Genomic DNA, 23,754 nt, shown 5'->3' on the forward strand with positions numbered 1-23,754 from the left:
ATTATTGTGATGTGATCTCAGTCAGTCACTGATTCACTCCCCTATTCACTTAATCATCTCTCAGCTCACATTCTCTGTCCTTTTAGGAACACATGCAGAGTTGCACACACATGCACCTCCGAGGTTACTAAAGAACAAACGCACACACACACACACACACACACACACACACACACACACAAGTAGCATATCACAGTTTACTGCTCATCAGTCAGGTCTCTGGGTAAACTGCACATTCCTGGGAAGGGGGGCAGAGGTCTGGGCTATAAATCAGGACTAGCGCAGTGTGTGACATCCAGTGTCACTTTTTCCTACATAGGCCTCGGCCCAAACGGTATCCATACCCGTTGAGTTATCAAAATTCTCAAACTGCTCTTGATTGTGTGATGACAGATGATAACAAGTAGCAAATTTAGCTTTGCGGTAGCGTGTGTGTGTGTTTGTTTGTTTATGCAATACCTCTGAAGCTTTGTCCTCAGTGACCAAGAAGATTGAGCTTCCTGACAAAGCATCAATCACTAGAAGCTCACATAGTACGGAAAATTTGTCTATATTTGATTTAACCATGAAATGGACTTTGATTGATAGCAGTGATTGCATTCTTTGTTGGGTAATGCTGCCACCAAGCTAGCTCCTTCATTTGAAACCCATTGATAACGATGCTAAGTTTTTTGAAAGCTATAAAAGCAGTTTTATAGTGTCTGGTGAAGGAAATTAACAGACTAATATTCAATCCCTTGTGGCACCAGGGGGGATGTTCTTTCACTCTGACCTCCCTGTGGAGTGTGGAGGGGGAGATGAGCAAAAACAGAATTTCTCAACAGAGTATCACAAGATAAAGACAGCAGTAAGAGGTGTGTGGATGTACATGTGTGTCTGTATCTATGCCCGTAAAAATGTATAGAGGGCGAGACAGGACAGGTGTCATAGGACGCCTCCTTACTCATCTTTTACCGCCTCTATGTTGATCCCAGACTCGCCCTCTCTGCCAGGAATGGGATATTACTGTAACCTCTGGGTGGCCCAGCAATGTTACTGTAAGAACAACATGTTACATGTTGTCAGTGTCAAGTGACACAGTGCTTCTCTTTGCTATATTGAGATATGGTGAGAGCAGCACTGACAGACAGGGTGCAAGAAGTGTTGTGGCTGGAGAGGGCTCTGCATTATCAGAAATATGGTGGAGGGGAAACCGGTACCTTTTGGGACATATTGGGGTGTGTGTGTGTGTGTGTGTGTGTGTGTGTGTGTGTGTGTGTGTGTGTGTGTGCATGTGTGTGTGTCTATTTGAATGTGTGTGTGTGTCTATCAGTGTGTGTGTGTGTATGTGTATGTGTTGCTGGCTGTGTGCATGTGTGTATATGGGTAAATAATGTGTTTTGAGCTGTGTGTGATGGGATGCAGGGAGGATTTAGTGTTTTGAGAACTGGTGATGGACTCAGAGAGAGATATGGAGCATCACTGAATGCTGAGAAACTATGTGCATCATTGTTTGAATGTTTGCTCCATTTTATTCACATGGGAATTGCTGTGCAAGTTTAGAGATTAGGCAGTTATTTTTCTTGACAAAGGCCTAAACAGAAATGGCAGTTCTCATGTTCCTCTGGGAATAAGGGAGTGAAAATGGTACACAGCCAGCCAATCCCCTGTGCTACTGATTAGTCCCTTGGGAAAAGAGCTGTTAATAATCACCACATAGGTGATAATATTGAGGCTCTGGCTGTGGTTGGTAAAGTAGCCAAACCTCACATGGCTTAGGAGACTCACTACAGTCAATCTCCATTGTGTTTACAATGCTGGTCACTCAATATGGCCGTTAAAGTACAAAAGTGAACATGCCATTGCCCAAATTGAAATTTACACTAGCCTAGCTGCCTATTGGCTCTAAACCTATCAGCTTGCTCTGATTTCATGGTTAAGTTACTTTTAACAGTTGTAGGCCAAACATATAATCACCATAGACGCTATACAAGGAATGTCTTTTGAGTCTTTAAGATCAATTCTACTCAGAACAAAAAAATCATAGAAAAAAAATAGCCTCAAGCTGGTGGAAGCTCACTCAAATATGGTGCATAATAACAAGATGATAAGTCCCAACAGGCACTGCATAGGAATGCAGGTCACTGCTGCATGGAAGTGACAGCAGCATTCGCCTATAGAAGTGAAGTGCTGCTTTCACCCAAGCCCTCTGTCACATCTCTGTGCTGCATAATCTCCCATTTCAGTACATCTGTGGTTCCTCAATAAGTTAATGAAATCAAAGATGGGTTGAAATTTTATTCCTCTTATAGAGGCATTCTAAAAATTGCAAAACCAATAAATTGGGGAAAACATCGATGTAGTGTAAGAACGCAATTCTTTTCCTCACATAAAAAGTCAGGGTTGTGTAAATAAACTGAACATATGCAATTTTTTACTTTTTTTTCTTTTCCAAAATATAAAACATACATACAAGAATATTGTAAAACACCTAGCACAGTCTCTAAGTTGTAGTTGAAATTAAATCAATGGCACGTAGCAACTTGATCATTCCCTCGATTCACTGACCATTCATTTATGAAGTCTGAGGTGTGGAAAGATGAGATTCTACTGTATTTTACTCTGATTTTATTAAGACACAGTTTACAATTTACAGCAATTTACCCTCCTCTTTGCTTTTTAAAGCTGTATTGTACAATTTATGTTCTTTTTCTTACTTTACATGGTTGATGCATTTTAGCCTTAATACAACAAATACATCCTACATTGAATCAATGATATTTCATTAGGATGAGATGGTATTTATGTTAAAATTGAAGTTATTTTTGCACACAGTGGTAATTTATTAAGTTAAGTCACTGTAAGGAGAACCATCATTATGGAACTTTTTGACACAAGGAAAATGCAAAGGTAATGCACATATTGAACAAATAAAATTTAGAAATAAACACTTTTAACTTTTTAAATTTTTTAAGCCTTCTATGACTTAATTTATTAGTGACCCTCCTATGTTTGCTGGCATGGTTATAATTTTCAATTCTTGAGGCAAAAAAGCTCCACGTAGAGTGTTGATATACTGTGGTGTAGTTGGACCTCAGCTGGGCTGTAGAAGAAGTCCTGCCCCCTTAGTACACGGCCGGAGGGGTGGGGAAACATCACTGACCACCACATTTTAGGTCTATCATGGGGACGGCAGCACAGCTGGAGCAATGGAGTGTATTGTGTATCTAGGTCAACTTTTTTCAAATGCTCTGTGGAAACATGTGGAGGTGTTGATTGTGGTTTGTATCTACGATATTTCTAGGTTGGAGGAAGTTATAAAGTCCCTGCCCCTGTTACATTCACTTATAATCTTAGAGTAAATCTTTGTTATATGTTCATAAACAACTAGGCCTGTGCCTCATTGGTGCAGCTGGGTTCATGAGTTCATTTCATTCCTCAACTTGAGTTATAGCCAACTATTCAAAGTCAGGCAACCTGGGGGAGTGGAATTCCTTATTTCCCAGTGTTGCTGTGTGGATTTATAGCAGAAGAATTACTTCCATCAGATTTAGGTATGTTTTGAAGGTGATATTGTTCTCAGATTGAAAAGACTAGGCACTGCCTCATGGTGATGTAAGCCTAATGATAACTTTATGTATACTTCTCTGCTTGTCAGACTGACTCGGAGCAAGATAGTGAGTTTGGATTTGGCAGCGTGAAAGAGGAAACGAAAATGCGCCTCTGTGTCCTGATCCAGACAGTACAATAACACTGTCACTGTGGTTTCCTCTGAGTTTTGTGTAATTTTGGCTTGTCTGTTTTTGCAGCTAGGTCATTTGTGTGATGGTATTGCACAAAAATGAGGACTTGTCCAGAATTCAGTCCCTGGTGTGGTTTGTGTCTGCCTTTTGTGTGTTTTCCATGGAGAGGTACAGCGTGCTGATGTGTGTGTGTTTCTGTGTCTCTGTCTGTGTGTCTGTATTTACAGGGTGACACACACATAGTGTACCGTGTATGACCCTTTTTCTGGAAGATTCCTTGATAGTCTTTGGTCTGAGTGGTGCTATGAAAATTCCCTAAAAATGGAACTTAATAGAGGCTTAGCAGGGCAGCAAAAGATTTATAGTGAAAGTGGCCATTCATACACAAGGCTACCATGTCCCATACAGCAGTCATGTGAGAGAGGAAGGAAATAGGCCCCTCTGTTTCTGTCACACTCAATGGAGACAGTCATACCTATGTAAATGAGTTCATATGCATGTACACACACACTTAAAACTATGCAAACACACACACACATACAGTATATATATATGTGTCTGCAGTCATACATGAACCCACATGCACACATGCGCCGAATTTAAACCTGCGATATTCACAGAAACAAATATTCAGATTGTGACAAAATTGTGTAACAACATGCAACAACAATTGTTACACAGCATGTCTGTAACAGACATGCTGTGTAACAGTTGTTTTTAATATTCGTAACATAATAAAAAAAATTCACACTAACACTAGATCATTCGACTTCTATTCTTATGACAAATTTAACTCTGTTGTTGTTTTTATCTTGTTTTGTAAAGCACTTTGTAACCTTGTTTTGGAAAGTGCTATATAAATAAAATTATTATTATTATTATCATCATTCAAGCTGTGTCACAATCACAGCATGCATGAATGCTGTCATGAGTAAGAGGTGGGAGGTGGAGGGAAAGTGGGAGTGGCGAGAGAGACTGGGCCTCCTCCGCTCTACAGCACAATAGAGCATGAAGTGGTTTAGCCCAGTCCCACCCCTTTTTGCCACGTGGTATGCTCCAACCCAGTATTTAAATCCGGGAGCTTGTAGGCTGTGCTGTTTATGTACAGAAAACCGGCGTAATCCAGGAAGCAGCTGAGGGACAGAGGCAGAGAGGGGGATCTGGGGAAAAAAGCGAATTCAACAGAACACCGGAGGTGAGGACAGTCACAGCAGGAGATCCAAAGAACAGAGGAAAAGAAAGACAATTGGGGGATCCTGGTGTTGAAACAGCTCATGTGTAGGAGAGAGCATAGTCTGTCTCTCTCTCCTCTCTCTTTTCTGTCATTCTCTCCGCTTCTACTGTGCCAGCGGGGGAGGGTGCATCGGCCGTCCCAGGCCTAGTTACATGTCCCAGCATCCCGCAAGAGCCCACGCAAGGCCACTGTGACCGTAACGGGGACTGGGAGAACAAGACAGGGAGATAGAGGTACCGTAACCTGCACTGATAAATGACATATAGAGCCTGTTAATGTGAATACCATGTTATTAGAAGTTTCCCCTGTGCTGTGACTTGGCTTGGTACTTGTCCTTCTAAAAATATGGGCACAAAAATGCACGAAGTGACTACTACTATTGTGTCTACTATTGAAAGCTGACAGCATGTAAAAGACACTCTGGGGGCAACAGAAAAGTGAGGATGAGGTGGGGAGATTGTTTTTCAGGGCAGAGATGGACAGATGGAAGAGAAGACTACATCATGCTTCTGTTGGGCTGGTTTGTTGCCATCATGTTGGTCATAGCAAAGCTTGACATGTCCCAGTTTATTGCGGCGTCTGTGACTGTTGCAGCGAGTGAACCGTAAAGACATCTGGTCCTGCTGCTGTTTGCTACAATCCAGTATGATGCAGTTTTATTGCCCAGTGGACTAATCACAGGGAATCTGGGGAGTTTGCTGACAGGTACAAAACATATACAGCATTCTACACAAGTACACAGTGTACAGAAAAAGACAGTTGTGGCAGAGTGTCAACAACTGAGCAGGTGCCACTCCAGCAGTTGCTCAGCAGGTTAAAACGTCTTGTTCAAAACCACAGTAGTGCAGCATCTTCATTAGTACTGTAGTGTACAGCTGAGTGTCACATGCTCACCTCTAGCTGACGTCACTCAGGCAGTTTGGCAGAGTAGTGAGCAGTCCTGCTGGGGTCTCAGTTTTAAAGCTCTATATGAACATGTTGACCTTGCTCATGCTTAAACGGGCAGTGTGTTTGTGAGGACAGCTGACATCCGTTTTGCGTGTTTGTGGGATATGATGCTAGTGACTGGCGACCTGTGGTCTTATCTGTCTGCTACTGAAGGCTGCTCACGTTACAGAAAGCTGCAGAGTAGCAGCTGAAGTACTTTTCTTTTACTGCAATAGTAATAGTTATGTCTGCATTATACATTTTTTTGTGCGTGCATTGAGGTGTTTTTTGTCCGTCCAGCAGTGTCCTTTTACTCACAGGCATTTGTTAATGCGTTTATTTGTGCGTTTAAGGAATGTTGCTTTATCATAGGTACAGAAAGAGAATGATACCTGAACTGCTTTCAAAGTTATTTGCTGCCAGTAGTTGAGTGCCACGTTGTAGCCGGCAAATATCACCGCCCAAGTATTTCCTTCACTGCCATCACACTATAGATGTTTTCTTGCGCTACTGTTGACGATATGTTTTCGAGGCAGAGGCCCAAAGTACAGGTTTATTCTCATCTGTGGTTGCTAAGGAATATTTGAAGCGTGTGTCATCCCTTTCCTCTCAGGGAATTAAGCGAAAGGAGGTGTATTGAGCTGTGGAGAAAAACAACTGTTTCTAAACTCAGTACACAGAAAAAAGTGGTAAATGTGGTAACACATTCCCATGTCACACCACACACACAAACATCAACATGAAGTATTACTACATATGTATGGTAGTACACCCAAAATGTGTTGGTTTTTAACATTAAAGCTTTGCCTATTATTCTCCAAGAGTAGCTGATTTTTATTTATTTTTTTTATTTTTATTTTTTTCAGTTCACTTTTATTCATGCACCTTTGTGGAGCTGCAACATTGTAATAGTTTGTGGCTGTGCCAGCAGTTAGCAGTAGCCATAGCTGGCAACCAGCCCAAGCAGTTGGTTTGCCCCCTGGTGTGTTAAGAAAGTTAGGAAGTAGGGTTGGGTGATTGGACAAATACATCAGGGATTGGCAATGGCTTGAGTCCATCGGCGGTAGATTTCTTTTTGCGGATTGCCTTGCCAATTTAAAGACCTTCATCACCTTAACACGCACTGGTCCGTATATGGGGATACGAGCCAGAAGGGATGTTATTCACATTCAGTATGTTTTTAGGGTAATTGGCAATTCCATATACCATTTGAAAGTGTGAAATCTTTATGTATGCGACATTTTACGATCAACAATAATGCCCACTTTTGTAACAGGAGTACACATAAAACAGACTCACTCAAAATGGTGACTCTTTACCTTCAATGACTCATAAAAGTCTACAAACAATACGAATCATGGTGATGTCGGCATCCTAATCACAGCATGGGTCCATCCAACAAAACTAGTAGCTAATAGTGTTGAGTCATAAAAATGTGCTAACTCTGGTGGTGTTTACATATGAAAGCAAATTTGGCAAATTGCTTGGGTTGGGTGTTTAGGGTTTCCCTCTATATACACACACACACACACACACACACAGACGAATACATCGGCAGTTGGCAGTTGGAAGGCCGATTGTGGACGATTAGGAAATTTGGACAAATCACCCAACCCTGTTCTGAAGATGTTAGACATTTTGAAACGTTCATGTGCCAGCTGGGGCCCGTGATGCCAGCAGGTGTGGCTTGTCCAGTGGAGGCAGCATGCTGCCAATGAGACATAGACATACTAAGATGCCCATCATGCATTTGCTGCTACTTAACCTCCTTGGCCGTGCGTCACTGTCAGCTCTGTAACGACAAAGTGCTTGGTGTTGGCATTAGTCTGATTTCAAATGACTGCAAATGTAAGTAGACAATATTCTTTTCACTCATATGGTCATATGTGATCAGTTTAAAAAAATGGCCATAGTGTATTCAGTATTCAGTATTCAAGTATTTAATTGGTTAAAAATTCACTTACCACTATATGGGCCCGCTAACTACTGAGGTAGATACTTTAGAACTTTGTGACTAGCTAGCTTGCTTTGATTATGGTGGCTCACACTAGCTGATAGCGTTGAGATTGTCAGAATAAATACAAAGAATACAAACAATAACGTCATCCATTTTTGTTTTTGTTTTCTGACTGTCTCAGCTCTGAGTCGCTTGGAAGGCCAAGCGACTCAGAGCCAAGCGACCCAAATTGTATCTACTTTTCTACTTTTGAAACACCCACTATGTGTTTGTTGGATTAAAGTTGTGTATGTTTAATCTGATCATGTAATGAGATCTTTTTTTATAAACCTGTAAACCTGAGTTATTTTGTGACAGTGTTTCAGTGCTACAAGACAGTTTGTCAGAAAGGGATAATTCCTGATGATCTCCCTGTCAGCTAGCCACTTGGCTGGATAGTTTGTTAAGCACCAATTGCTATTTACCTCCTTGCCATTTTAAAATTCACAGGTGTCACTACTGGAGTGCACAAACCACTAGAACACCTAGTCTTGTTTTCCCCATGGGTCAGGGAGGAAGAAAGAACCGCTGTGATCCTCACAGAGCAGAGATGGCTCTCCATACAGAGGGCAGTCTCTCTCTATGCGGGGAAGGGTTCAAAAGAGCAGGTGGGGAGTGTACAGTCTGTGTAGGGACTGTAGACTCAGGTCCCAGGGATCTGAGGGGAAAGATGAGATGGAAAGCTTTGTCACTATAACTCACTGTTCTAAGAAATTAACTTACATAGGCTGCATGAAGATGGAAGGCTTGTGCTGTTGCATTCTAAAACAGACAGACGGACAGACATGCACAGCAGACGGCATTGTTTAAGGAGAAGCTACAGGCTGGGTTGTTTGGCCAACCTGTGTGCCAAAATACATTTGCAGAGATTTGGGAGAGAGATTCTGGATTTGCACAGCGGTTTGAAATGAATAACAAAAGTGCTTTTGTCATGGCCTCACAGAAAGAGGATGCGAAATAGGGAACGAGGGCACAGAAGATTAGGTTTTGTGTCCCATGTTGATCCACATTCTCTTTCACAAATGAGTTGCGCAGAATTAATTTATTTTGTCTCGAGGACTAGCCTACAACCAAATGGTTACTATTGGTTACACTCCATCATGGCTCAGTTGTCATAGCGCACCGATACTGCTCAGACATCAAAAGTGTTTATCTTTATTGTTCCTCAATAAATTTGAGGTATTATTATGTCAGGGCAAATTAGCTGTGCCCTTTTTATCTAACTGTTCACTGGCTATTTGGCAGATTGTTTTATTTTCTATTCAAGATGAGAGTGGTCAGGCCTGAGTCTTTACTAAATCGTCTGCCTTGAGTGTTTTTTAAACATCTTTCCCTTACAGTACAGTATCCCTGCACTCTGTAATTTTATTAATAATGAGTTAATGAAATATCTGCTCTATCCAGAATCCGGACCTTTTACATGCCCCCACAGTTTTAAGGTAACCAGTAACTTTTGCAGTAACTTTTCACAAGGTTTACGACTACATTGCTGAAGTGTTTTGGGGTTTTGACCTTTTGACTTTACCTGTTCCACCATAGCAAAGCCATGTTCTAGAAAGCCTGTTCTCAACCCTAGACTGCTGGAGGCATGGTCAGACTATGCGCTAAAGTGTAAAGTGCAAAGCTATGACAATGCTAATTAGCCAGTACTAGCGTCAAAGAAAAAAGCAAGCTTCTTCAAAGTGTAGTGACATAACCACTGTGTCAGCTGCTCTGCTGTGGTACATCTACAGAAAAAGGGTCCGGTAAAACTATTTGAAGTGCATAGTATTATATAATCACTTTCTAATGTGTCATGGCTGAACACTTAATTTAAAAGGTGGAAAAGTATCGTGACCAACTTTACCATCAACATCCCCCTGACCCAAGCAATCATATGAGCAAACACAAAGTTAGACATTTTTACAAGATACCCACTTTATGCTAAAATTTTAAATGCCCACCCTATCACACATTACACCACTTTCCTTTTTTTGTCACAAAGAGTGGCAATAATTTGTTGGGCAAAATCAGATGTGACCAAGCCTTAAACCTTGCTTTACTAAATTGACCAGTATTCCAGTATTATTATGACCACTTTCCTGTTAGACCTCCCAGTTCACTGAGTGAATTACCCATGTAAGGTTTTATTCCTCCTTTATTCGTACTTTGTCTTGGAGCATATCAGTTGCATGGGTTGCTCTCAGCGTTCACTGTGGTGTTTACCGGTGTAGTGGTGTGACGACGGGTTGTGTTCCCTACTGCGCTGATGTCACTGAGATAAATAGAGTTGGGGGTGCTGGATTAAGAGGCATCTGTGGTGGAAAGGCTAGGGGATTATATGGATACTATACTGGGGATGACTGTGTGTGTATGTGCGTGCACTTGCACTTGTTTGTGTGAAGATGCACATGTGCCTGCATGCACGCACGTGTGTGCTGTGCAGTTACCCATGTGTATGTGGGTGCCCTCCTTTCTGTCCTTGAGAGTATGATTGTCAATAGATTGTGGCATAGTTGTAATACGGCCCCTTTGAGCTAGGCTGCTACAGGAAATGTTAAAAAAAAGTTTCACCACACCATGACAGTATGAGTGAACGGAGAGCTGCCCTTCTCTGTTCATTCCTAATTCCACAGCCTTGGAGGCAGACAGCAGATGGCAGAGACTAATTGTCACAGGCCAGACACAGCACCAATAATGGCACCAATTAGGGCCTACAGAGGAGAATGAACACGCTTCTCCCAAAGCCACAGACTTCTGAATTACTATCTGTTTACACAACTTTGGTTCACTCTTGCAACTTAAATGTATGGCTGTTTTTAGACGGTCCGCAGAAATGAGTAAACAAAATGTTCTATTCCTCAGTGTGCCTCAATCCTGAGGCAGTCAGATGTATTTGGTATTTTGGTCACACTTGTGAGATCGTAGTTGGCTTACTCTGGAGTGGGATTAGAGTCATCTGTTTCCAGCAGGTCTCGAGTGGGGAAGGCCCCTCTGTGTCATACCCAGGTGTGTACATGTGTATGTGTGAATTCGGATAACTCTTGATTAAGTGTGTGCCTGTGCATGTGTGGTTGAAGTAAGATAGCATCTGTTATTACAGCTGTCTTTCCTTCAGATGCCCTCTGCTCTTGGACGTTTTACATGGATTTTCATGCACTGACACAGATTGCAGTTATAGTCGGAGCTTCACAGGTAATCATGGCTTGGCCCAATTGGAAATTTAGTCTTATTTTATTTTTACTTTGTGCAAGTGATTTCTTTGTCTTGATGTTGTCAGTAAAAACACAAGAAGGAAAAAAAGGTTTATATAACAGAGGGAGCAAAACGTAGCTAGTCCTTGGCCAAAGATGTTGAGATTGCTCTGTAATGGTAACACTGTTTTTAAAAGTCTCTCTTGAGTCTCTCTGCCTCTGTGTTGTGGCCTGTAAGATGATGCTATGTGATGCACACAGTAACTGAACTTTTAAAGTTTTTAGTGAACTGAATTTCTCATAGCCTGGAGCCACAGGAGCTGTTGTAGAGTATTAGCTGCTATTTTCAAGTCTATACTGTTAAAACATCTGAATGTGTGTTGATTAGGGTTGTCACGATACTAGAATTTCTAACTTCGATACAACACCCAGGAAAATATCGGTATGCGATAACATCGATATGCGATACCATTTTCGATAAGTTGTCTGAGATCAAACAACACATTTTTGATTGACAGGTGTCGATCACCGAACGTTAGCTAGCTCTGTAGCTAACGTTTGGTTTGCTAGCTAAACTAAAACGGATTATGTGCAGGGTACATTAACTTTTATGATAAATGTTTAATGCTTCAGTGATGTTGAAACGGGAGCTTTCGCTACCCTCTCGAAATTCTTTATATAGACTGGCGTGTCGGTCCTTAAGGTGCTTCACCAAGTTTGACGTGTTGCCCCCCTTCGTCGGCACCACTCTGTAGCATTGTTTGCTGACTGAGGCAACAACCCAGCTGACTGCAACTAGTGAGAGGGGCGGCACTGGGCAGCGGTGCAGTGTGTGTGTGTGTGTGTGTTTGGCTAGTGGAGGCGGAGAAATAATATATTTGATTTTTCATTAACAGAGAGCACTGCTGGTATCGATACTGTTGCAAATGAGTATTGTATCCGTTCCAAATTTTTAGTATCGATACTTATCAAAGTATCGATACTTTTGACAACCATAGTGTTGATATTAATTTTAAGCATGACATTATGACTTACTTACTACCCTTTATGCCTACTGGCATGTAGGGCAGCAACAAAGGATCTCCACTCCTGTCTGTTTTGGGCGAACTTTTGGATGGTACCCCAGGTCTGCTTCAGGGCTTTCAGATCTCTCTCCACTGTTCGACGCCAGGTTTCTTTGGGTCTTCCTCTCTTAGGCCTTCCTTCTGGTGTCCAGTGTAGGGCAGTTCTTGTGATATCATCCTGTTTTCTTGGCATGTTGTGACCAATCCATCTCCTGACATTATGAACCCAGGGTATAATGTTACAGATACAGATGGCAGAGAAGCATGAAAGAAAAAAGGAAAAAACATGCTGGGGATGTACAAATTTTGTGCTAAATTTGTGCCTGCTAAGACCGTAGTTCCCCAGCCAAACCATCATACATGGGGATCATTGGTTAACCAAATGTAAACATGTCATATATTTTGTCCACATGTCATTTACATATTTGGCTCTCTCTGCTGAAATGACTGTGAAATGGTAAGAATTAATAACTTTGTAATGCTGACCGGCACAGTGAGATTGCCACCATTGCTAGTGAGTTAGCTGTAGCCTGCAAAGTATCCAGATGGCCCATGTGTATCTGTGCCCCTATGTGTTCCGTTTATTAGCAAGGGCACTACACAGTGCAAATGATGTTTCATGTGGCTGGCTGTACACCATGACTAATTGGACACTGTGTTGTGTCTGTGTTTGCTAGAGAGAAGCCTTGTGGGTTGTAAATCCTTTACTGTCTGAGCTGTTTGAATAGTACACACATATTTCTTATCTACAGGCCTTGTCACTCCAAAAATCCTGGCATAAGCACACACACATAGCATTTTATTAGCCTTTATTTATCTGGGTAAAGTCAGTTTAGCACGAATGCTCTTTTCCAGCAACTCCCTGCTTCCCTGCTGTGATTTTCACAGTTAAACACATTTACACCTGGGAGCTGCCCAGTAAAACCACAGTCTTCTACTGTTGTCCACTGAGCAGCCCAACTGGAGCAGCTGGGGATTAAGTGCTTTGCTTAAGGGCATGCCAACAGTATTTGTGAGCGGGCAGTGCACACTTACTCTTTTTAATTGATTGATATATGGAGTTTGAAAGCTGAGAGCACAGGAGGCACAGGAGAGAAGATTCAGGTTGGACTTGATCCTAGGCCTGCAGGCGCACCGGTGGGGCTCCAGATGCGGCAAACTAAACCACTTGACTATCTCTGACCACAGTTGTTGATGAGGGAGGAGAGTGTTGCTCATTCACTTTCCACATACCTCATCAACACACAGCAAAAACACACTCAAACAGAGAGTGAGACACCTGAGCTCAGAGGAACTAATCTTTGTTTCCTGGTTAATAAGCTCCTCTGCCCTCATCTGCCCTCCTCTTTTTCTTATAGCCACAGAAGCCTCTTTGTCTTCTGGCTATCCTGTCTGTCTCTGTTTATGATAGGCGACCTCTCAGCTCTCAGGCCCAGACTTTTCAGAGTAAAATGTAAGAATATTCTCTTACTTTATTAATGCTGTGGGCAGTGGCGGTTGGAGAAACTGTCCTTCAACTAGAAGACCCGAGTGGCCAGCATCCACCCTGCTTAAGTGTCCTTGAGCAAGACACTGAATCCCCACTAGCTTTAAGGCTGCTCTTTTGTATCTGACCCTGCACTCTGACTTCCCTGTGGAGGGGAGCAAGTGAAAATAGAATTTCCCTACAGGGATCAATAAAGTATCACATTATTATTACATGTGTTCATGCATACAGGGATATTCATGATGGGCATATGGAAGTGCATGTAAACAGTGTATTGCAAACCAGACCTTAAACAGGATATGACTTATTACCCAGAATACCATGTACATGTAAATGTAGGTAGTATCCAAAGAGACCAAGAGCTAGGCTGCAACATGCCAGAGCTCTGCACCCTCCTGAAACAACATACTACACTCAGCCAGAGATACTCAGCTTAACTCAATCTAATGCTCAAACCCTCTGCTATAAAATGAGCCAAAGGGAACCTCCTCAAAATGTGAACATGTGAAAAGCTCAGTGGAAATGCCAAGGAACAGTGAATGTTGTGGGTGGTTAGTGTAGGACCTGAAGGTGAAGTGTCTGCACTCAAATGTTTCCTTGATTGTGTAACAATAACAACGCAATGTGCCACTATCATAATATGCTTTTTCTCACAATGTCTGTGTTTGTCTCCAGACCTGCGTGGTGCAACCGGGCCCAAGCCCCTCAAGCCCCAGCGATCCCTTCCAGGGACACCTGTTTCTCTCAAACAGTTTCCAATTGACCTGCGAACATCCATGGATGGAAAGTACAAAGAGATTGCCGAGGTGAGATCTGAGAGCCAGACAGATAGTGTTGCTACACAGTGAACTCACAGGAGCAGACACACAATGAGCTTCATTCATGAGCCTTTGGTATGAATACATTAGATCTTAAAGGGACAGCTCAGGTTTTTTAAGATAATCTGATTCATCATGATTCATCATGAACTGGGAGCACTACTGATCAATCCAGAAGGCAGCAGTGCACCAGTTTTTTGGCCATTGAGATATTTTAAGCAGCTGTTATTGGTATTTGTTGGCAATTTGCTAGCAGTGCAAATGCATGTCAACAAGGTTGAAAATCTCTGAACAAAGATATAGAAGTACATAAATAGTTAACTATGTTGTCAGCAGGAAAAGGAGCTACATGTGTCATGTTGGAGAATGTTTAGTCCCATTTACTTCCAGTAGGATTGCTGAGAAATGCCAATAACTTGTGCTTGCAATGTCTGACCAGTTTAAACACAGAGAGGTGTATTGTTAATAATAAATTATATAGGCTTTTTAAAAGCCAGAATTATCCCTTCAAATCCTGCAAAAAATCCCAATCTACATCATCAATTCATCAGTTTTCTTACTGTAGATCACACCACTTCAGAAGGTGGCTTGACAATCTATGGCTTTAAATTGAAGGTAAATTTAAGAGAATTTAAATAAAATGGTTGAGTATAGACCTCAATGTCTTCCTTTTGTCCAGTAGGTGCATGGAAATGGACCTGTTTCCATGTTTAATTACGACATACTGTAGATGGTATGACTGTTTGTGTTTGCACCAGGAGCTGTTCACACGCAGCATGGCAGAGAGTGAGATGCGTAGCGCTCCTTATGAGTTCCCTGAGGACAGCCCCATTGAACAGCTGGAGGAGCGACGGCACCGCCTGGAGAGGCAAATCAGCCAGGACATCAAGTGAGAAACCCAAACACACCAAACACCTCCCTTTACATCTCTCCAGACAAACATAGCTCTCTCCTGCCCTCACCTGTTACACACAATCATGCTTTCACCCATGCACGCACGCTCAACAGCTTCCAACATGTCAGTTTGCGGGCTAACTAACTCCAGCGATCAGCTAACTGGGCCAGCCAGCAGTCAGCACATGTTCTGGTGTTCCATGCTGTTCTACACAAACTTTTAGAAGGAACTGGGTTCTGTCTTGGTTGCCAGGGTGACGCTATCTGCACCACTAAGCCGATCCTCTGGTTGATTATCTGACACGCCCCCCGCAGACCCCTGTTTACCAATCTGGGTGTAGCACTGCTAACTGATGGTATTTTTATGTTTGTGTCATTCCCCTTGATCACCTAAAACCTAATATGCTTTGTGTGTATGTATGTATGTATGTATGTGTACGTGTGTGTGTGTGTGTGTGGTTGTGCGCTTGTTGTCTGTTGCTCATATGTGTGCTTGTGCATATATTTGGTCTGTCTCTTCTTTGTGTGCTTCATTTCTTCTGATGCCCATGTGCCCCCTGCCTTTGCCACGCTATCCTGCGCCGCTGCATATCACCCCAAGGCTTGAGCCAGAGATCTTGCTCCGCGCCAAACAGGACTTCATGAAAATCGACAGTGCTGCAGACCTAGAGTGAGTGAGCTCTGCTTCAGTTCTGTACTGTATGTTCTCTCAGTCCACTTCTCCCTCTCTCTCTCTCTCTCTCTCTCTCTCTCTCTCTCTCTCTCTCTCTCTCTCTCTCTCTCTCTCTCTCTCTCTCTCTCTCTCTCTCTCTCTCTCTCTCTCTCTCTCTCTCTCTCCTCTCTCCCAGGTCAAGTTAATTTAAGTTCATTTATTTATATAGCCCTGCATCACAAGTAAGCCTCAAAGGACTTGAGCCTACCTAGATCTAACTAATCAACAATCAATCACAGAACAAAATGATGTAATGCATTATGCAACAAAATAAAACACAACCAAACGAAACAAAGCACAAAGACACAAAATAGCATACTGGAGAGGTATAACAAGCCAACCTAACCTACATAGCCTAGCCTAGCCTACCCAGCACCACCAACCTTAGACCCTCAGTGCATGCATGGAAAAACTGGGGGAGAAACCTTGGGCAGGCCGAGTCAAAGAGGGATCTCCCACCAGGACGGCTGTAGTATGCAATAGGTGCCTGGACAAGACGGTAAAATGGACAGTAACATGGACAATAAAAATGAGATAAGAAAACAGATGAGATGGAAAGAAACATGATGCGGCAGAGAGATGGGACTATGGCCAGCGCCAAGAGAAACTAGGGCAGCACCCGTATCCTTTTCTCTCTCTCTCTCTCTCTCTCTCTCTCTCTCTCTCTCTCTCTCTCTCTCTCTCTCTCTCTCTCTCTCTCTCTCTCTCTCTCTCTCTCTCTCTCTCTCTCTCTCTCTCTCTCTTCCATTGCATGAAATTGTATTGATTTTATTGATCTGCCTTAGTCGCTTCTTACCTCCACATGTTCTCTTTGCGCCTCCTGCCTCTCTCTACCTCTCTCTTGTCTTTATCTCCATTTCTCTCTCTATGTTCATCAGGTCAATGAAGGAGAAGAGTGTGGACACTGTTGATGATGGCTTTCAGGAGAGAGAGATGCCAATGGAGAGGGAGTACCAGCGTGTCTCAATATCTGGAGAGGAAAAGTGTGGGGTGAGGAGCTCTATTGTTCACAGATGATTGTATGTGCTTTCACTAGCATTTAAACTAATGCTTCGGTAAGGCAATTTCTCCCATTCATTTACCTGTGTTTGTTTTCATATCTTCCCAGGTGCCCTTCACTGACTTGGTAGATGCTGCCAAGTGTGTGGTGAAGGCGTTATTCATTCGGGAGAAGTACATTTCCCGGTCCATGCAGAACTTCTGTAAGACCACGGCTCACTCCTTGCTGGAGCTGGGGGAGAAGCCTCTGGACCTGCGGGTCTATGACGATATTCCAGAGACCCCTGTAGATGCTGGTATGGCATACATACACCAAACATATAGGCTGTTTATGGGGCATAAATACTAGTTTGAGTGTTTGTTATCAGAAGGATGGAACAAAAGAGAGAGTTCACACTCGGGAGGCAAAAGCTGCCTTGATCTTTAACTGAGCCCATGGGTGTTGGTGAAATGCACCGAGGCAGCTATTGCACCCAACAGGAGGCACAGTAATCGCCTAGCCACCTACATTGACAACTGACTTTTAGCTGCAGGGTTGAGAGAGAAGGTGATAGAGCACACCAGGTTACTCATACAGCATCTGACAGCCCTTGGCTTCACAAAGAACCTGGAAAAGAGAACATTGACTCACAGTTAGTGTGCCTCCTTCATTGGGTTGCTTTAACCTGCACTACTAAGGGGCCTCAGACTCCTGAATCCGTACATGGTCATTCCACTAGGGCCATGGCAACTGGCTTGGGCACCTTTTAAGGGGATTTCCAGGACATATACTCAGTGGCTTGTTGGGCTTCACCTCGCACGTTTTGGCACACACTCACACACTATCATGAGCATGGACTCATCTGAAGGACAGTTTGTCAGGTGAAGAGTGCTTGACAGCCGGTCTTCAAGATAAGCCTGTGGCAATACAAGAGTGGATATATCCCTGTATTGAGACACTGCTTGAAAGAGAACTCTGGTTCTCTGATCACACCAGTGAGGTCTCTCACCCAACCACCTTCCTTGGGTGTAGTGAGAAAGGAGCCACATCCAGTGAATCCAAAGTGAAAGAGAAGCACTCAACAGCTGCTGTGAAAATGCCCTCGAGCAAGTCACTGAAAACCAAAGTGCTCTTGTAGTTGAATACAGCTGCTAATTCATAGCAGTTGACATGTCTATATTATAGGTAATATGTGTAAAATATTTTTCGAATTATATCATGCTCAAATGAGTTGTGATACTGACCTTTGGTGCTGTATTGAATAGCCCATGTGAGCTGCTTTTTATAAGGATATTTCATTATTTTCCCTCCTAGCTGATTTTAAGATGTATCAAATGCTGTAGAGGAAAATAATAAATGAAAAGCACAGGAGCTGACTTGCTCTCTTTGACATAACATGCCCATTTAGAAGGGATTTTTTTTCTGATTATGCAAGGAATCAAGCTTGACAACTCCCAAACTGGATCAAATGAAAACACAGAGCAGAGCACTGGGGCCACTGACTAATGAAAAAATCCTACCCATCTTTGAACTGAACAATTACCCTTGTTAACAGTTTTAAGATAAGTTGTAACATGGAAGCTGTAATTTGATTGTAACCATCCCCTGCTCTCCCAGATGCCCCTGTCCACCCGCCTGTTTCAGACACGCACCCTTATGAGAATCAGGACCCCAAGAACATGCCTGCTGACACAGGATACGGCTGCAAGATGGTGGATGGAGTAATCCATGTCTACAACAAGAAGAGCCCCATGGACAAGTAGGTGTTTTCTCCTGTAGGGTGATTTATGAATTTTGTTTACTTGTTGAAAGTGTGAGTTGGTTTGCACAATTGGAGCCTTTTGGTTCTCATACTGTCCTCGTATTCAGGAGTACAGAGCTGGACCTGCCCTATCCTGACCTGAAGGAGTATATTGCAGACATGAATGTTATGATGGCTCTCATTATCAACGGACCAGTGTGAGTCTATCGGCCGACAAATATCATTCTGTTTTTAGCTCACTATTAGTTCTAAATGAAATATAACCATTTCCTATGTGTGTTTTTTTACAGGAAGTCTTTCTGCTACCGCCGCCTGCAGTACCTGAGCTCTAAATTCCAGATGCACATCCTGCTGAATGAGATGAAGGAGTTGGCAGCTCAGAAGAAGGTTCCCCACCGAGACTTCTACAACATCCGCAAGGCAAGAGCCATCAAACGGCAGCTACTGTTGGCTTAACTATCGAATTAGAGAGGAGTTGATCCCTCACTTATTTTATTTTAATAACATCACTGGGCCTTTATTAGTTGATGATATCCCCATAGCTAGAAAAATGTTACTAGAAAGATTCAGATTAATCATCAAACCTTATTGCTCACAAATAAGAATTGGAACTGCAGCACAACTGTCTATATATCATAATATAAATATCCCAGTAAGTGCAACACCTTTCATGCTGTGTTCTGTTCTCTCCTGCCTCCAGGTGGACACACACATACATGCATCCTCCTGTATGAACCAGAAGCACCTGCTGCGTTTCATCAAGAGAGCCATGAAGAAATACCCCGGGGAGATTGTCCATATGGAGCGCGGGCGTGGACAGACCCTCATGGATGTGTTTGAGAGCATGAACCTGACAGCCTTCGACCTGAGTGTCGACACTCTTGACATGCATGCGGTGAGAAATCGGGGCAGCAGTAGAAAATGTGTTTACTACTGTTTAAAGAATTTGAACAAAATAAGCAGGAGGTTCTGTACAAAAGAAGACAGTCTAACATATTTGGCATGCATAAAAATCTGATTTAACTGTTTTCTTTTCCTTCTCAGGACCGTAACACGTTCCATCGGTTTGACAAGTTCAATGCCAAATACAACCCAATTGGAGAATCCATCCTTAGAGAGATCTTCATCAAGACTGACAACCACATTGAGGGAAAATACTTTGCACACATAATCAAGGTGTGACAAAAAACATTTGTATGCAAAATAATTTTTTTACTTCATCCAAATGATTTTTAATAATGTATATAGAAATTGATTCATTGACATCCTCTGTCACGATTTGTGTTTTAGGAGGTAATGTTTGACTTGGAGGAGAGCAAGTACCAGAACTCCGAGCTGCGTCTGTCCATCTATGGCCGCTCCCGTGACGAATGGGACAAGCTGGCCCAGTGGGCCGTCAAACATCGTGTCTACTCTAATAATGTGCGCTGGCTTGTCCAGGTGCCCCGCCTCTTGTGAGTAGTACCTCAACTTGCTGCACCTTAAAGCTGATCAGTGCAGCATTTGGCCGCTAGTTTTGAAATTGGTGCTAGTGAGCATTTCAGAAGAAGGCATCATCCCAAGTTGTGTATCAGGTGTTTTTCCAGCATGTGTCCGAGGATGCACAACCATGCTATAAGCATGTGTGGCTAACAAAAAACAAAAGTTTTCCAAGATAGAGGCTCCCTTCCACCTTTTGATATTGATCACTACCTGCTCAGCAAGCAAACATGGTTGTAATTAGGGAAATGACCCAAAAGGAAGGTGGTGTTGCTGCTAATGCTGAATTTGTTTGACGCAGGCGAAGGGTGGGGTGACATGAATCCAGCCTGGTCCAGCACAGGCACTCACAGTGAAGTAGAGAAGACATAACAAAATACAACAAAGCACAACATTACACCCACAGGTGTAGTGTTACATGTTACATTGGAAATTGACCTGTAGGTGAAAAATAGAATGTAAACAAATTTGTTTGTTCTCAGGAAAACTCTGTGGCATAGATAGCACAGCATTAGCAGCAACAGCATCTTCCTTTTGGGTCATTTGGGTCCCTAATTACAACCATGTTTGCTTGCTGAACCAGTTCTTTATTTAGTTAGGATCTACATCAGCTGATGGTTTTGCAGCCTATCTCAGCCATCCTTACAAATCACTGGTATCATTCTCAAATATGTTATGATCCTCACATCGCTGTGAATAACAATAAATGTCATTGCTCTGTGTGCCATCTGTAGCTGTTTGTATGTGACTATAACATTCGCCCCCTTTGCAGTGACGTGTACAAAACCAAAAAGCAGCTGGCAAATTTCCAGGAGATGCTGGAGAATATCTTCCTGCCTCTGTTTGAAGTCACCATCAACCCGCGCAGTCATCCAGAGCTGCACCTCTTCCTGGAGCATGTGAGTAGAACTACGCAAGAGTTAAAGCTGTCTTGGTGATTCACACTTACAGAGATTGACTGGTTGTTGTTTCGGTGTGTTTCTGCGTGTGGCATGTGTGTTGACAGGTGGTGGGCTTTGACAGTGTGGATGACGAGTCCAAGCCCGAGCACCACATCTTCAATCTTGACAGTCCACTGCCAGCCAACTGGACAGAAAAGGACAACCCACCCTATTCCTACTACCTCTACTACACTTATGCCAACATGACTGTGCTGAACCACCTGCGCAGGTATGGGGCAGCCAGACTCATCATTACACACAAAAAGACTTTCGCCTTCATTTAATGACTCATCCATTCACACAAAGCCCCTTTTTGGATGAATGAGGTTTCAATGTTTTTTCATACTTTTGTCCAATACAGGAGGCGAGGCTTCCATACCTTTGTGCTGCGACCTCACTGTGGGGAGGCGGGGCCTATCCACCACCTGGTGTCAGGTTTCATGTTATCGGAGAACATCTCCCATGGGCTGCTGCTCAGAAAGGTCAGGACATAAAGGGTTGTTTCCAGAGAACTGCCAAGGAACTGTTTGGCCCTATCATGTTAACACTTAAACATTATTCCTCCTTTCTCCTCTGACTAGCTGCTGGTAATATATTCACATTCACTCTGAATGTGAATATATTTAGAGTGTCTGTCCATGTCATGATATTCTCCTTCTCCACTTAGCTGTGATTTGAAACATGCCAAAACTTGCTTTGCCCTCTCTATATCTCTGTATCTTCCTCTCCCTCTCCTCTCCCTTGAATTATCTCCTCCACCACTCTTTCCATGACTCTGGGCTTTCTGGATTTATTGGGTCGAGTAGAGAACTATTGACTGTTCTTCTGCATTACAGTGTTTGGCTATGGGGCGATATTCATGATAACTCTCCATGAAGGACATTACTGTTGGGCAACTCGTACACAATTGCGCAAACAGAACCATAATGTCCACAAGCACAGATCATTGCTGCATCATAAGCAGACTGATGCAGTAGCAGCTACCATGGCAATGATCATCAACAAGTTCTTGGAGAAAAATGGGCCTGGGTGATCACTTTCCCCTCCCAAAATGCTAATGTTGTCCTTTACAGTAATCTGACCCCACACCCCACACTTCCTTAATACAAACCTATATTGACTTTGGTCATCATAGCTTGATTGTTGATGTACCAAGTGATGTGGCAAGTGTTTGTGATTTTTTTTTCCTACTCTTTATGGCCTTCATGTAACCTAGTGTAAGTCTGTGAATAGAGGATATTCCATTATAGGCAACATCCATTCAGACCAAGTATATGGGTTACTGACATGGGATTTGCTTTTTAAAGTGTTTGTAGGCTTAAGTGGTTTCACTTACTCACCTCTTTCTGTCCAATGTTCACACATTTCTGTTCAACTGACCTTGGTGGAACATTTCATTTTCTGACCGCAGATATCACAGTACGCCTGAACCCCTGAACGTGTCAAGCTCTGACACAAGCTGCCCACCACTGATGTTCAGAATGTTTTCCCTGACTTTTTTTTACTCGTAATTGTAAACAAGCAAAATTATGGTAAATATAAATAAGGTCAGAAACATGAAGAGAGGTAGCAGAGAGGTCAGCAGTGGAGCAGGCTCTAGAGAAGACCAAGTTCAGCTTTGTGAGTGGGGGCAGAGAGGGTGAGGTCAAAAGAGGAAAGGAAAGAAATAATGGAATTGAACTTGTCTGTGAGAAGGTTGGCATCGCCTAGAACAGTGACGGGTGTCCTATCTTCAGGAAGTGTGCTGAGAATCAGGTTGATCTGGGGTTTGATAAAGGACAACAATGTGAAGGTGGGAAGGATGGGTTACAGTGACAGCCTGGAATTCAAATGAAAAAATATACAGTCAGGTGTGAGAGAGGAGGAACAAGAAATTTCCACTTAGGTAACTTGTGTTGCCAACACCACGACCAAAAGCCAAGGAGAATGGCGGAAGTTGGACACAACAGAGAGGGCAGCGGGTGTTGCCGTGCTCCCTGGGGTGATCCAAGTCTCTGTGAGAGCAAGGAAGTGCAGAGACAGGAGGGAGGCGTAGACTGTGATGAACTCTGCTTTCTGGATTGCCAAGTGACTGTTCCACATCGCTCCCTCAGCAATGATTTACAGTGTGATGACGAGGTTGATAGACACATCACTAGGAAGGGCAAGAGAGAGAACAAGAAGTGTAAAAGAAACAGATACTGGACTGAATAAGACAAAGCTGCTGCTCTACTGCTGCCATTATAGAGGCCTGAGGCGAAGATAATCCAATGTCAATATGTGGCGATAGCTATAGTTTGTGGCTATATTTAGTTATCTCTCTCTCTCTCCTCTCTCTCCTATGCATGTTCCTCAGGCCCCTGTGCTGCAGTATCTATACTACCTGGCTCAAATTGGCATCGCCATGTCACCTTTGAGCAACAACAGCCTGTTCCTCAGTTACCACCGCAACCCGCTGCCAGAGTACCTGTCCAGAGGCCTCATGGTCTCTCTGTCCACTGATGATCCCCTTCAGTTCCACTTCACCAAGGTCAGTATTCAGGAAGTCTGAATCTGCATGTGGCCTACATTTTATGTGCAGGTGCGCA

General features: G+C 43.0%; 1 protein-coding gene across 6 annotated transcripts in view; it reads left to right on the forward strand.

Moving 5' to 3' along the window:
- LOC139663420 (AMP deaminase 2-like) overlaps window positions 1–23,754 on the forward strand; it is a 38,768-nt gene that overhangs the window by 9,378 nt on the left and 5,636 nt on the right. For 2 of the 6 annotated variants that reach the window (XM_071542083.1, XM_071542080.1), the window contains 15 exons: window positions 14,278–14,408; window positions 15,179–15,309; window positions 15,916–15,984; window positions 16,905–17,016; window positions 17,135–17,321; window positions 18,623–18,764; window positions 18,875–18,964; window positions 19,058–19,187; window positions 19,468–19,662; window positions 19,812–19,943; window positions 20,058–20,221; window positions 21,019–21,145; window positions 21,253–21,416; window positions 21,549–21,669; window positions 23,523–23,696. In XM_071542083.1, the coding sequence (XP_071398184.1) occupies window positions 14,278–14,408; window positions 15,179–15,309; window positions 15,916–15,984; window positions 16,905–17,016; window positions 17,135–17,321; window positions 18,623–18,764; window positions 18,875–18,964; window positions 19,058–19,187; window positions 19,468–19,662; window positions 19,812–19,943; window positions 20,058–20,221; window positions 21,019–21,145; window positions 21,253–21,416; window positions 21,549–21,669; window positions 23,523–23,696 (2,069 nt within the window). The other 4 variants (XM_071542086.1, XM_071542084.1, XM_071542082.1 and 1 more) reach the window with 4 other exon arrangements.

This window comes from Centroberyx affinis, unplaced genomic scaffold (assembly GCF_046629955.1).
Source record: "Centroberyx affinis isolate AG114_WGS23_722 - 3 ecotype Tasmania unplaced genomic scaffold, CSIRO-AGI_Caff_v1 ptg004010l_1, whole genome shotgun sequence".
NCBI lineage: Eukaryota > Metazoa > Chordata > Actinopteri > Beryciformes > Berycidae > Centroberyx > Centroberyx affinis.